The sequence below is a fragment of the Saccoglossus kowalevskii genome, chromosome 6 (genome assembly GCF_978046115.1).
Source record: "Saccoglossus kowalevskii chromosome 6, keSacKowa6.1, whole genome shotgun sequence".
Taxonomy (NCBI): Eukaryota; Metazoa; Hemichordata; class Enteropneusta; family Harrimaniidae; genus Saccoglossus; species Saccoglossus kowalevskii.
This window is the reverse complement of record NC_140646.1, coordinates 28,875,308-28,891,112: the sequence shown is the minus strand read 5'-3', so window position 1 is coordinate 28,891,112 and position 15,805 is coordinate 28,875,308. Positions and strand designations below refer to the sequence as shown.

The following is a 15,805-nucleotide window of genomic DNA, read 5'->3' as shown; positions in this document are numbered from 1 at the left end:
TATTGTTTCAAAATTAATTCTTTGCTGAACTGGAAGCCAATGTGTGCATTTTGTTCATGTTGGTGTGGTTTGATAAAGTGCATTATTCCAAAATCAAAAATATATTTGGTGATGTATGTTGACTACGCCATTTGAATGGTTGATACAGGTAATACATCATGCATGTGAATCATGGGCAATCAGCTATACAGGTTGTGTTGACCTTGGGTTGTCTTATGACTATACTATATGTTGGCCAGTGGAGGCAAGTCCTTGTTCTATTAAGTCTCATGCTAAACTGGATAATGACAATACCTTATTTAAGCTTAGTTGGGATATCCCCCCCCCCTCCTTCTGATACTTTGACAATATATATGGAGTGAAAATTCCCAGCAGCATGTTAAAGTGAAATGTTCACTTCTTGCTATCATGTTTACAAATTGTTTCCATGGTTTTGAACTTTGTGATGAGGGTGATTGAGTTTATGGAATGTTTACACTATATATTAAGGTAGTTGCTGACAGTTATGAAAAGGCTTAGAGCAAAATCTTGGCATAATTTTGAATGATAACCAAAGCTATTAGAAGACCATTTCTGTAGTTAATTATCTCTCCTAAACAACTTTCTCACGTTTTTCTCATCTTGTTCTGATCATACTATGATAATGTAATGATAATGTGTTGAAACACAAATCACTTTCAAAATCTGAGAATACTCCACTAGATTACATATTTTATCCTATGTGTGTCCAACCACCCACCCACATGCATGTAGTTGAGTGACTTTAATGAACTCACTGTGGTACCAGGAAGTTAGATTTTCAAGGATGAATCCACTTCCTATAATAATGTTGAGAGATGGTGTTCATGTGACAAGTTGGATTTCCAAAGATGTGAGAAGTCTCAGTTTTCTAGTATGTCTGAAAAGAAGCGTTACTTCCAACAATTTTGCATTCTTCCCTCCCTTCTCACAATTTATGACTAAATTTTGTCGTGTTTCATTTTTACTTACCTCACACTAGCCTTTGATGTTCATTGTTTCCTATTGGTACTTTTCTGACATACAGACTTAGTTGGTTGCTGCTGATCTATCATTGAATATTTAAGTCAACATATGAAGTGATACTCCCTGTATACTACATGTCTTGGTCCTGATATGTTTTCCCTAGTGCCCCTGAAAAAAACAACAAGGTCTACATTTCAAAGACCTGTGAACAAAGTCCTGCCCATTTTGTGTTTCACTAATCCGAACAGACACAGTATTTATTTACTTTAAGATGATATATGGGTGTTTTCCATGATGTGTGCTGATAGGCTGGTTGTTGGTTTTGACACTGACCTGATTGGTTTCTCTAGCACCATATGGTTTCCATTTCCCAGTGTAGCATTCTAATCGCTATCCGATTAATAGCCCTGATTATGTCCCCATTGCATTGTGGCACCCAGACACAGCAAAGTTTTACCTACTGAGGGAGTGACGCATACATGTGTATGGACTGTAACTTCAGTCACAGCCAACCCCATGGAGTTTCTGAATTTAATTCGTCTTGTGAAATGTTCAGACTTTAGTATTATCTATCTCCTGAAAACGCTGTGAAGTAGCTGTAGATGGCTTCCGACATGTCTGTCAAGAAATATAGTATCGTGTTTGAAAAAGGAGCCTCTGAGAAGATCAAAGTGTTTGACACTAAAGTGGTTGCTCTGTTAAGGAAAGCGGGGAATGTGCTACCACAGAAAGTACCCAAGTACAAGACACAGATTGTGCAGAACATCAAGGACACTAAACAGAAGATTGATAAACAGAAGACTCACATCAAACCGCCTAATTTTAAAAAATATGTCATTCCTGGATTGTTTTGGGGCCTGTTTCCATTCACAGTCTTCCAAGGTTTGTACCCACTTTCTAGTCTCCTTCTAGATGTCTGTATTGGCAGCATTCAAGTGATGTGATCAATTTACCCTTATCAATTTGGACTGTACTCTTTCAAGTTGTCTGACTTTTAAGACACATTTCAAACAACTTTGTAGGGCTAGCGTATATATTTTATTTGTTGTATGGTGGTGTTTGTCATTCGAGAAGTAGATTCTCTCTTTATAATATAAAGAATCTAAGATTGTTTTTATCCCCCATTCTTGGGAGATCTGAGGATCATGAATAAAAGCTGTCAATGCTTGGAGAAAAAAAAAGTTGTTATGTATGTTTTTATGCACATACAATTAAAGTGCTAGTATCGTGAGTAAAACAGTAAGAACTTGATATCCATTATTAATAGCGTTTGCCTTTAAAAAGTAGTCTACAAATGCAGTGACTTGGTGTATTTTTATCTTCGTATTGTATATGTGTGGCATCCCAACAACAATATTTGTATCTGACATGAGTTAAATCATTTGTGAAAGAGACAGTAACTGCTTTTTTCTATGTTTCACTGTCACAGTTTTGGCAATTGTGACATTTAAACAATTAAATCCATGTAAATTAAAATAAGTATAAAGTACTTCATTTTAATACTTAGATTATGTCATATGCAATCTAGTTTATAGGAAGACATATTTGTAGTTGATTTAAAGTGTTACAAATAACTTGAAAGTGATTGTATATAATTATATGCATGTGTGTGGGCTATATCAATGATGTCAGTACTTTTATGTTTCTGTTCCTGATTTTAACAATGATGTCAGTAATTTTGTGTTTCTGTTTCTGATTTCAAAGATGATGTCAGTAGTTTTCTGTTTCTGTTTCTGATTTTAATAATGATGTCAGTAATTTTGTGTTTCTGATTTAAAAAAATTGTCAATACACAGTTAAGACAGTCTGGTTTAATATAAAGTAATTTTAAGATCATGCTATGAATCATAATCACTTGACAAGTGATGTCGTAAACATATCATGAGCTTTCTTATTATACTTCTCCTTTTACTTTGATCTTTCAACTTATATTTTGTGTTGTATATTTTATTGATATACAGACAGAGGAGCTCAGTTTCAAGGTTGTACTAACAAATTAAATCATAGAGTTGTGCTTTGATCCCTGCAAAATGCCTCCATTCATAAAAATTACCAAACTCTTCTTTTAATTGTTCCATCAACAAACATTACAATATATACTTTATTTAAAGTTTGCGAAATTAATTCCTCTAAGAAGATAGATTTTAAGTCTGGTGACCACATTTTTTAATTCAACAATTTTGAAAGTTATGCACTGGTCACAAAGTTTATTATTGCTATGTTGAGGCTCAGCTGTGTTTCCATGGAGACAAAAGAAAACAACCCATTAGGGGCTCAATTTGTGCAAACATCTTGAACAAAAATAAAACAGTTGATTGAAGCCATGCAGTTCATTTGAAACTGGCAGCACTTTGAGAAGATGAGTTGACAGATCAGCTTGAATGTTCATCTCACACTTTCTAATCTCTGTGTTGAAAATAATTTCATCCATTTTGAGTTGCAAGGATATTGTCCTTTCCATTTATCGATTGAGGTTAATTGTATATAAAAAGTTGTCCTTGTTTTGTAATATCAGCAGATACTGATATCAGCGTCATTGCTTGAAAATATAATTATTGTGATATACAATGTACATGGTTACAGTGGGTGCTAATAATGAATTTAAACACACTGTCAGCTGATGGTGTTTGAGACCATTGACTGCCCAGAGAGAACTTCTTATAAGCCGGTATGCTGGTATTTTTTAAAAAATTTTACTAATTTTATTCATTTCACAAAGGGCCTAAGTATTTTCTGTTAAATTTAGTTTTATACCCAAGATATAAAAATTAGAGATGTCCCACGATACTAGTTGCCATTTTGGACAAAATATCCTAAACTAATTTTGAGACAACTGAACCCCTGTACATGTCTTGTAAAAACTACTGGTTTTATTCCATTTAAATTTAAATTTTTGATAATATCTACAGTTTTCTATTTTTGATAACAATTTTAACAAATTTGTGGTCAAAACTTCTAAGTTTGACAGTTTCTTGAAAACTGCTCTGTGCATGTACCAACTATAGTCAAATTGAAAATCTACCAGGACAACTGAAATTTTATTTGTTTGTATCAATCCAAATGAGAATTTTATTTGTTATTATAAACTATGCATATATTGAGTAACAAAAAGTACTAGAAGGTTAAGTAATGCCATGCACTGGAAACTAGAACTAAGTAAATCATTGGAACGATATGGAACTGATACTCAAACTGTTTAGAACCATTTGTTTACATACTAGTATCAATTTTCACTATCTCAGAGAATGGTTACATTTCTCAGTGAACCATCACAGGTTTGTTATAAAGAATATTATTATACATCCAGTACTGAAAACAATGAAATAGAATTGACCAATGACATATTTGCACTTGTTTCAAGTTCAATTTACTCCTAATATGGTATTAACTATGTCACATTGAAGCGTCAAGATTATTGATATTTGAACACTTTTCTTTGTTTACATTAGATGCAGAAGTGCTATATTGCATCACTGAATGCAAATATGAGGACATTTTCTGTTGCCATTTTTGGCTGTTATCTATCATTAAATTATTATCACAAACGGGGAAAAAGCTATATAATGATGTGGTTATTACAAAAGAAAATACATATACCAAGTTCCAGTACAATAAATCCAATTTCTGGTTTTTATTTGAGAAGAGCTGGTAATAAAGCAAATGCAGTAACAATCATAAGGAAGAGTGGACAATTATGTCAGCAAAAGAATTTATTATGTTACAGTTTCATTGTATATGTATTTTAGTGTATTTCTTTGTATATGTATTTTAGTGTATTTCTTTGTATGTTCTTTTCAGTTCCTGTTCGCGAGTAATCATAAAAAACAGAGATAATTATTTGGGGTCCATCAGTTCATGCATTTGATTTTCTCAGACATGAATTAATGCGACAATTTACATTTTGATCAGAGCAAATGTGGCCAGGCATTCATTTTTGCCTGAATCTTAATACATGCTTTTGAGTATGCAACTAATACTAGCATACCATAGTTATTCACTGACAGGGACTATGTCATTTAGAAATAACTTTAGTTGTATAAGTACTGTAGCATACTGTAGTCATTCACTTACATTATAACTTGTCTTTGAGTGAAACTGGTATAAAGATTAGACTGGGAAGCAAGGAGTGATCATGATAAATTGTCAGCTAATAAAAATTGCATATGTACATAGCTTCTTGATAAGAAGTCTGAATATTTCTCATCAGTACTGCTTACAGTTTGATTAGCAATTTTTTGCTCTGTACAAATTGTTTATATGAGGCATATTTAGCAGGTAGTTGGTTAGAATCACAGATATAAATTATAACAGTGTTTGATGCTCATCTAAATGCCTGATTGTACTATGAAAGTTTCTCACTAACATCCTTTTCTAGTTTTATGTGTTTATTTGATTTGCGTGTAAGTGCTCATTGTTGGACCAGTGGCTTCCATCACCACAGTTTTAACCTCCGAATTCTGACATTTGTTGGTCTTTGTAAACATACAAATAAAAAGATTGTGTGGGCGAGTTTATATTATATACAATAAGAGGAAACAACTCAGACATACTAAAAATTTAAGTTTGATACTTTATATTATCAAATCAGTAATGAAAAGCAGTATATTGTTTCATTGCTTAAATCTCTAATTACTATTTATTCACTGTGATTGAATGTTTAATTAAATTTGTAGGTTAATATTGAAATTTATTGAAAATATGTGTTGTTTTGCTCTTTCTTTCAGCATGTCTCTGATAGAGGTGCATATGAGCCAAAATATTTGTTTTGGCCTGGTTTTTAAAGTATACAAAACTCACAAATGTAGTTCATTTATTGAAATCACTAAACGGTGAAGTTACGTAAATGCTATACTAGTATACAGTAAGGCATTAAATACATACTTGAGGTTGTGATGCCTTATTGGTGTAACACAAAAATGTAGTAAGATAATAATACAGACCAGAGTGTACATTTACTTGATGAGGTAAATATAAAGCAATCATGGTCTCTGCTTGCAACAGCTGAAGATGCTATAATTTATTGAAAAAAAATTGGAATTATTCATTATAGACAATCATATATTGACATTCCTACTTCAATAGGTTTTCTGAGAATAGCAACAATCAGTCTCTTAACAAGGGTCTCTGCAACTATCAAAGTAATTATAACAAAATTATAGAATTTACTAAAGGATGTGTTGTTTCAGAGTTGGAATTATTATATTCATAAATTTATATGTATCTACTGCAAATTCAGTATATCAGTCATTGAGTCTAAACTTTAGAGAGCTTTATGTGAACAGAAGCAAGCTACCAAGGGTGTATGGAAAATACATTAAAACCTCTTGGCGGATTTGATGAGATAGTAATTGCATTTTAGAATGGATTTTGTTACTAGAATGATATTTAATTGTTTGTTTTATTATGACTAATGATGCCAGGTTCTTTGCCTTAAATTTGTAAACCCCTTTGACATTGATTTACAAGTGCTATTTGAACTTGACAAGGTCAACTCTGGCTATCCACTACTTTACCCTGGAATTTGATGAATGTTTTGAGAAGTTGTCTTACTACATCTAGCTTGCTTACATTTTTTTCCACTTAAATTTGGGTAAAATTGTTTCACATTTTCTGTTATTTTCACTGAATTCAATCCTAATTTTGGACCAAACACACAAAATGTGACATTACTTCTAGTTTTTTGAAATTTCCACACCATGTCACGTGAAAAAGAGCAGACTATAAATAGAACTATTTTGTGGATGGTGCCTTTTCTTTGTTGCTCAAAGAGTTGTATTCTGCCATTTGAAACCAAAATGGCTATGCACATGTTCAATACCAATGCATTACGGTATATAGTGTAAATATGAATTGTAATTGTAAAATGTTGTTTGTTTTATTTTTCAGCTGCTATATTCCGCTACAATGCCTTTTCATTCATTTATTTCACCTGCTTCTTGGTGCTGCCCTTGCTACCAAGTCCTTCAAGAGAATCAATGCAAGGTAAGATTTATACATTTACATTACATAACTCTGTCACCTATTGTATTGGTAAAAAAGAAAGGAATGTTGAAATGTATCATTCATAAACAGTATGATTATTAACTTGGTATGAGAAATCTATGTCTTCCAAAGATGTTATCTGTCAAAGTATGTCATCATTGTTTTCATTGAAAGTTCATCTGACTCTGCTCCACAAGGATTGTTTTGGATTCCATTCAGTCACAGTTTTCCCAGAATTCCATACTTGTTAAATTTAACCAAAACAATGTGTGGTTTAGAGAGTTGGAGTAAATAAACAGCATAAGAAGCAACCACTGTGATTGTGTTATTATAAGAAATGCATACTCTCTATGTGTATAACTAAAAAAATTTCAAATAAATTTTCTATTCATGCATTAGATAAAGCCTTGTCCTGAGGACAGAGAAATATGATTCCAAATTTGTCCAAATCTATAAATACATATACATGTACACATGGGATTGATAGTAGTATATGTATATACTTAAACTGCTATTCCTAGTGTCTAGTGTAATTTGCTGTATAAAGACATGCTAGTCTTTACATTGTGTGACTGTCTTATCTTAAATTGATATAATTTCTTGGTTTCTTTTAGTGGAACATGCCATTTTCTTTGACAAACTAATTCCTCACATTTGACAAAATAAACTCGGATAAATCTTCCCACTTCTAAATTTGATATCTACTGGCAACCTCTCACTAATAGTTTTGTTTCTACATTTTTAACCTAACTAATGCTCCATTTACTGATTTAATAATCTGTGCCTTGTTATATATCATGATATAGCTGGGCAAACACAAATTTATGTCACTAATGGTGGATGTCAAAGGTCAAGAATTTAGACTTTTATGTGAATGCACCACTCCCATCTGATCAAGTAACAAAACACCCCCACATTTTAAAAAAAGTTTGTAAACCTACCACTGTAACCTTTCTATTAATCAGACGCCCCCATTATGTGGACTTATTTTATGCTGCAACAGTTTTGTCTTCTGTATATGGTGAACATCATCTGGTTACCTTGTCTGCAGTGTATGTCTTCATTTCCCCTGGTATCTCAATTTAAGAACCACTCATCGGATTTCAAGGAAACTTGGTACATAGATACATTGGCATAATGAGTAGATCATATTAGTTGGCGTCCTTGCATATTAATTACATATTTGCATGAATTTTTTTAATGTTAAAAAATCATCAAAATCGAGCATTTCTGCCATTCTGAAATCAGATCTCAGTCGTATATGGGTGGATTTCAAACTTAGTACTTACATTGCACATCAGTAAAAGCAGTTACCTGATTTGTCTGAAAATTAACTAATAAATCATATGCTCAAGACTGTAGATAACGCCAAAGTGCCAATATATAGCAAATTTGATCCAAATCCATTCTGAAGTTTTTGAGATTTTGCTTACACAGGCTGAAATGAAACAATATGCAATTAGCTACATAATATGCAAAGCCATGGCTCCAAAACAAATTATGTCTACACAGTATCCCCAAGGTACCTATGTACCAAATTTGATCAAAATCTGCTAGAAGTTTATGAGATTCTGCTTAAACATGCTAAAATAAGATAATTAATATGCAAATTAGCTACTTAATATGCATGGACATCGCCCTAAAACTGCATTATACATCATGTGATTTTGTTTCATGTTCTGATTGAAAATGGCTGATTGTTTTTAGTTTTTTTTTACCATTGAATTAACAGAGACTTGTCATATATAATTGTTATATTTTTGTATTGATCATATTTACTCCCTGAAAAACACACGTCTTCTTTTCAGTTAACTTTCTCTCAAAAAATCATTCTTTTCAACTGCTAATCCACATTTCTGTTTCAAATATGCTGCTGTCCTCTTTTGAGGTTGCCTGTCTATTGTGCTTTTGACCTTTTAAATATTTGTCCAACCATTGCCCCATGCTAGGTAGGTTACTCGTATCATGCTTGTACGCAATTGGAATTATATCACGTCTGTTGGTAATTCTGGAATCAAAACACTTTCTTTTTTTCATCCAGATTCACTTGGGTCTAGTTAAATTAATGTGAAAGATATTATTATATCATTCATTTTGAAGGAAATTGGCAACTCAAATCAATCGTTAGTAACTATTTAGTCATATTATCATCCAAAAATGAATATATATATTAATTTGTCTGCAAATGGCTGTTTGGCAACCCATGGTGTCATACAGTGTAGAAGCAGTATTTATTTATTCAGTACATAGACCCTTTAATTTTAGGTGACAGAAGATAGCAAGCAAGTGATTCTCTGCCCACCTTAGCATTTCATACCTGACACCATGCAGTTTCTCACAACTGCTATATAGGACCAAACACTCTACATATGATGCTATCATGTTGTGTTGATATTTACTTCAGAAAATAACACATGCTTCCTGTTCTTTTGCTAATGATACAAAATTATTCTGTAATTTGCTTCAGGGCCGAGGCCCAACAGTCGTGTCCTTGTTTCACTCATTCTATTGATGAATTTTAGGGCCAGGCTCAACAGTGTCCTTGTTTAACCCATTCTGTTCATGAATTTAGGGTCCTTGTTTCATCCATTGACTTCAGTGCCCAGGCTCCACAGAGTCCTTAGCTTCACTCATTCCATTAGTGAATTACAAGAACTAGGTTCTATAGTGTCCTTGCTTTACCCATTCTATTTGTTAATTTCAGGTTGCGGGCTCCATGTTGTTCTTGCTTCACCCATTCTATTCTAAAAATAACAATTTGAAGAATGCTTTGCACTAAAATTTTATTACAGTTGAAATTATAGAAAACAAATCCCACAATAGTAAAGTACAAAATATAATGTCAATCCAGGACAAGTTGTTACTTGGATTTCTAAAGGAAATATTAAATTGAATGGTGAACATGCAGAGATTATTTGTTCCCATCAATTTTATGTAGCAATTTAATGTTAATGTTGTTTAATTCCATTGATAAGACATCTGGGAATTTCGCCTGTGACTGGGTTGTTGTTGAAATATTCAGTGTTGTTAAAGATATAGTCTATCTGTTGATAATACTGGTTATCAAGGATCATAACACTTTAATAATCTATTGGCAGCTTGTTCTCATTACACATGTATGCAACAAAACCATGATACTCAGGGTAAATGCCTTCCAATGAACTGCTTCAAAATGAAAATATAATAAATTTATGATGTGCAGTTTACAGTACGGTATTACATTTACATTATTAGCACTATTAGGCAAAAAAAAAGTGTGGTTCTGATAACCTTACCTTTTAAAGTTAATTGCCTGCCATAAACCTTTTTTTGGGCCAAGCATAAAAATGGTGCAAAATTACACAATATTTCAATGAAAGTAAATGTAAATCTGAATTACTGTTTTCGTAATGCATTTATTGAAATCCACAATTGATTTTTTTGGCCCTTAGAAGCTCATCTCTATTAGAATGTACTTAAACCAATTACTATGTGACTTAATTTGACCATACATATGGATTTTGTCTGAACACTGATAGATTAAAAATAAAATTACAGGTGTTTTTATATTTGTCATAAGTGCATAAGGTTAAACAATTGGTTTTCTTCCGAGTATTGTACTATAGAAACTACATGCATATTCTTTTCTTGCAGGACACACTGGACGGTTCTTGAAAACTTTATTAATTTTAACAAGTATTATATTAGGAGCACAGTTAGTCTTTCAGATTGTATTGCTAGTATTACAACCATATGGACATTGGCTAGAATTCTGTAAGTACATAAAACATTATATACTGCTTTCAATAGTTAGGTATTGAATACCACATTTGTGACATATATGTATATATTTGAAAAGAATACCCTTTCTTTGTGACACACCCAACATCTCTAGTTTGCTCATAATGTGAAGCTTATATTTTTTATGTGGTCTGTAAAACCCATGCTCAGGTGATGGCCCCTTAGATATTTGGTTTAAAATATCAAACATCATTGGATAACCAAAAACACAGTAACATACATGCTGATATTCAATGGTGGACAATGATTAAAAATCTGGATGTCAAATAAGGGGTGGTCACCCACAGTTGTAGAAATCATTAGAAGAATATGAATATTGAATATTATGACAGTTCCTACCCAAGGATTGTTAATTTAATTTTAGTTCAGCTTGTTATTGTGAAATTGATAATGAAATATACCACATGTTTTCTGAAAACTTGGTTCATCAGGGACTCCCTTGATCCCAGTATTGTTGTCAGTTACACATGCTATACAACATATATCATATTGTCCAATACCACACCCTAGTTGATCTTTTAGAGGAAAGGTCATATATTTTGGGTGAGTGGTGGCTCCAGAACCTCACTCGGGCGATCTTTTTACTCATTTTTATTCAGAAATCATCATTCCCATCAAAACACAATGAATTGCAATGTTTAATGGCAAAAAAAAAACTGACTGAGACTGAGTTTGTGCTGCAGAAAAGACTTTGTTGCATGAGTAGATAAATTACATTTTATCTGTTATCATCATGAAAGCTGTTAAAACTCTTTTAATTATTGTTTTACCTTTTAAAATTTGGTAATTGCCTCTTTAAAAAACATCATACAGTGAAATAATCGCTAACAAAATTACAGCTTCGATAATAATAAAATTTACTTCCACAATGCGTTCTTTGTGATTGCCAATATTCAGAATATATGGACCTGAATCTATTGCCGCTAGAATAAAGAAAAATTTTTAGCAGAAAAATTGCTCAGAAGGTTTTAGATGCACATGATTTTGAACAAATCCAGTACATACAGTATAAATTGAACAAAACTAGAACCAACCGCTGTGGCTTCTGTTTTTATTGTACAGGATGATAGTAGGTTTTACAAGTATGTACCGGTAGTTTATGTGAACACAGCTTTACTGTAAATGTTTAGATTGATGTCAGTTGGTGTCACCTCTTTACAAACAACTATACACCAACAACAAGAATATTAAATGTGATCTCCAGACCACTCCTAGTGAGTGGGGTCAAACAGAATGGGAACACTGTAAAAGAGATGACCGAATTCAATGGATCATGTTGCCTGACTATATGAGATCAAAGCTAGACCTCCCGATAGGATGCGATAATGATAATGGCCACAACAGGTTGCCAGCTAAAAAAGGGCCTAGAAAACCTCTATTATCTTTGCTGTTGTTTATACATGTATTTTGGCAATAAGAACTAATTTGGTAGTGACTCCAATTAATATAAAACCTGCCTGCATACAGGTATTAACAGTACCCAAATATTTATATGTGAATGTGCTGTGAATAGAGAAACCATGTATGTAACAAATGGTAATACTAGCAAGTTGAGCTATTTAATATTTAAATAGCAAAACATTGGATTATAAATTATTGCAAGATGAATGGGGCGAGTGTTTCTTTAATTTCATCTCCCAATTTGACCACTAGAGGGCGATTAGGTCTCATCAATAATCCTGTTTTTTATACGAAAAAATTGTGTGAATTTTTGTGGGAACGTAGAGTCACATTGTTTCACAAAATGTCTGATCATGAAGGATCATAATCTGCCTAGACCCATTTGCTTGAGAACAACATGGTTGCATACCCATGTCCTGCCTACACCATTTTTTGCACAACTGTTATGCAAACTGCACATCATTTATATTGGTTGTGGTCATGTGAGGGAGAGGAGGGTGGTCACCAGAAACTTGCTAGGATGCGTTGTTGTGTGGAAAAGATATAGCGATATAGTGCCCAGGAAACCAACTCTGAAAATAAATGTAGTCAAAAGACCCAAGATACTTGTGTCTGTAGCATTTGTATACGGTTGTAGCTCAAAAAAAAGTTTAAGATGCTATCCTCTAGCCTACAATGTTACAAATGTATTTGTGTGACTGAAAGTGCTATAAAGTGGTATTTGAAATTGTCAAAAAAAGCACAATACAATGTAGTGAAATTATTCAAGATGCTCACATTTGCTCTATTTTTTTCTCTACAAAGGTTCTACCTTGGAGACAGCATTACGACAGGTTGGGTTACAGCGTCTAGATATTCCTGTGCTGGATGCAGTCCGAGCCATTGCTCCTGATGTTCTAATGTTCACAGTCTCTCTAATAGTCTACATAGCATGTTATAAGTTAACACGTAACACTCCACGTCCAACTTCAAGCTCTAATACAACTGTGCATAGAAAGACCTCACAAATGTCTTTTGCAATGGATTTACTTTGGTCTTTCACCACTTGTTTTCTAACTGCCCTGGCTGGTATCATTCTACCGTCAGTGACTTCGTCTGTATATTTCTTAACGTTTCTGGTGGTCGTGTCTTGGTGGTCATGTTACAAACACTGGGGACGTAAGCTGGTCTATGTCCGTATTGTTATGTTGACATATTGTGGAGCCCATCTGGTTGCACTTTATCTCTACCAGTTTCAATTCTTCCAACAAGCGTTACCTGCTAAAAGTTTATATTCAAGGTATGTTTGGCTGTGTCAAATGCATTACAAGCTGTGCAAAGTAATTATATTTTTGATTTGATGTACATTGCAATGTGAATAATGATGTACTATATTATCTTGATGAATTTTGGGAATAAGGGGATTAGTATTTATACATGGCAAAATGCCAGTACATGTAATTCAGTATATTGGTCTTGTTTACTTACAGGCTATTTGGTTTAACAGCAATAATCATCTACGACTGTGACTGTCCATATAAGTTACTCCTAGATACCACATTAAAGTGGCCAGCTTATGTCAATCCTGTTATATTACTAGTGTATTACTGGTATCTAGCTTTGCTCACATGTCAGTGGATTCAGAACCCTGTAAGTTAACTTGAAATGACCCTGGATCTTGCAGCTCATTATTCATGATAAAAAGTGGAAGTCTAATCAGCATGATACTCCCAGATGAAAGAGTTCAAAAAATGGAAGGGAATGCAATTGACAGATTTTCGGTATTGCTTTAGATTCTATAATTTCAACTTTTTAATTACCGGTAGTATACATTGTCTACCATTTTGATTTGCCGTCAAAGAATTATGGGTAACATATGACATCACATCATCTATTGCAAATAATGCAAATTTTTAGTGTACATATTACTCATGTATAAATAATAATGGTAATTAGAATGCAAAAGCACAAAAAGTAAAGATATTAAAAAAAGTTAAATAAGTAAAAAATTTGTAGGTTGTTGAAAATGATACCTTATTGTTCTGTTAGTATACATAACCTTTATAAGCTACTCTTATCAATAAATTGTATATTGAACATTTTGTAGAATAATGTAAAAATGCAAATTAAAATAAATATTTTCGGTTCTGTTGCTATGACAATCATTTTTTATTTATGGTTGGCACCTGTATGCTACCATTTTCCAAACTTTCAATAAATTTGAAGTCTACTTTAGAAGTTATAGATGAAATTTTCTTAATCTTTTTTTTTTTTTTTTTGACAAAAGATGCTATCATGTTATACTTTACCTATAATCCTTTGCTGGAGAATCAAGATGGTGAACTCGAAATAGTGAAAATTTGAAAATTGAATATCTAGAGAATGAAAATTGAATTTTTCTGCAATTGTGGAACTCTTTCATCTGGGAGTGTTATGTTGTTAGCCTAGTCTTATGCTGTTGAAGCTGTTGAAATGTATTATTTTGTTGTACCGTTTTCATCATTTCAGCCCCTTCCTCCCCACACCAGGTGGGATTCCTGGTGGAGTCTACTCATAATTGGATTCTACCTACATATTTTTACATACAATGCATGTGTAATGTTACCCATATTAATTAGTTATTTTAATTCTTTATTCAATAGTCATATCATAGGGCTAATTTTCCAAATGTGGGTCATGTGCCTATTCAATCTGAAGCTGTTAAGCATCATTTTATGGTTAGGTTTTTCACAATCAATTTATTATTAAAAGTAACACCTACTTTCGAAACTGGCTTATTCTTCTTGCTGCTTTCTATGGTAATAGGAACTATTTTATGTAAGTTGGTATACCACCTTCATCTTTCTGTGTATGTCTCGTTTGCAAGCTCATGTTATGTTGTGTTTGCTGTTTTTTGTAAGTGTGCTTGATAACTTGATATTGACATTGTGAAATATTTACCACCCTAGTACATGCTTGAAGTAACCCATAAACGACATAAGAAGAGACGTACACACAGTGCAGGAGAAAGGGAGGTATGTTTTATAGCTCTGATGTCCCAAAGAATGTTATTACTAAAATCAAAATTGAGGTTCATAGATTTGAAAAAACAAACCACATCAATATGTTTAATTTGTCAATACTCTTTATAGATTGTATGTAGTAGAGATTGAAGCTATCAATATGAAATGAATACAATTTGACTCAGTGTTGTTTTATAGATAATGTTGTGTGTACAAGTACATGTATATAAATGAGTGTGTTGACATAAGTATGGTTGTTTACATTACATGTAATATTAAATAGTGTACATTAGTATTTTTGTATTGATCTTTTTTTAAGTAATCTATGATTACGAAGTATCATTTGTCTTCCAGAATCAATTCACTTATTTCCATTTTTGTCTGTTTTTTTTCCCCCCCTCATTTCTGTACTCTACACTCTATGCATTTACGTATTTGCATCATCCTATCATTATACTATTATAGCAGAATCCAAAGCTCAAGGTTGGTGCTGGGTTGATTCTTTAAATGAGCAATTTTTTCCTTGTTCACTCCAGAAAACAAATACACCAAAATTTAAATCTTAATGATGAAACCAAAATTTAACCCAGGTTCAACCTCAGAAAGATTCTTTATTTTCTTGTCTTGACGGTTTATTTACTCACAACTAATAACTGATCCTTCGCGGGTGTGTTGAA

The 15,805-nt window shown here is 32.9% G+C and overlaps 1 protein-coding gene across 2 annotated transcripts in view; it reads left to right on the top strand.

Annotated features, from left to right (window-relative positions):
• LOC100372622 (piezo-type mechanosensitive ion channel component 2-like) overlaps positions 1-15,805 on the top strand; it is a 79,614-nt gene that overhangs the window by 6,650 nt on the left and 57,159 nt on the right. For both annotated transcript variants that reach the window (XM_085500321.1, XM_085500319.1), the window contains exons 2-6: positions 6,871-6,966; positions 10,600-10,719; positions 12,952-13,426; positions 13,617-13,776; positions 15,075-15,140. In XM_085500321.1, the coding sequence (XP_085356447.1) occupies positions 6,871-6,966; positions 10,600-10,719; positions 12,952-13,426; positions 13,617-13,776; positions 15,075-15,140 (917 nt within the window). The remainder of the gene's footprint in view (positions 1-6,870; positions 6,967-10,599; positions 10,720-12,951; positions 13,427-13,616; positions 13,777-15,074; positions 15,141-15,805) is intronic.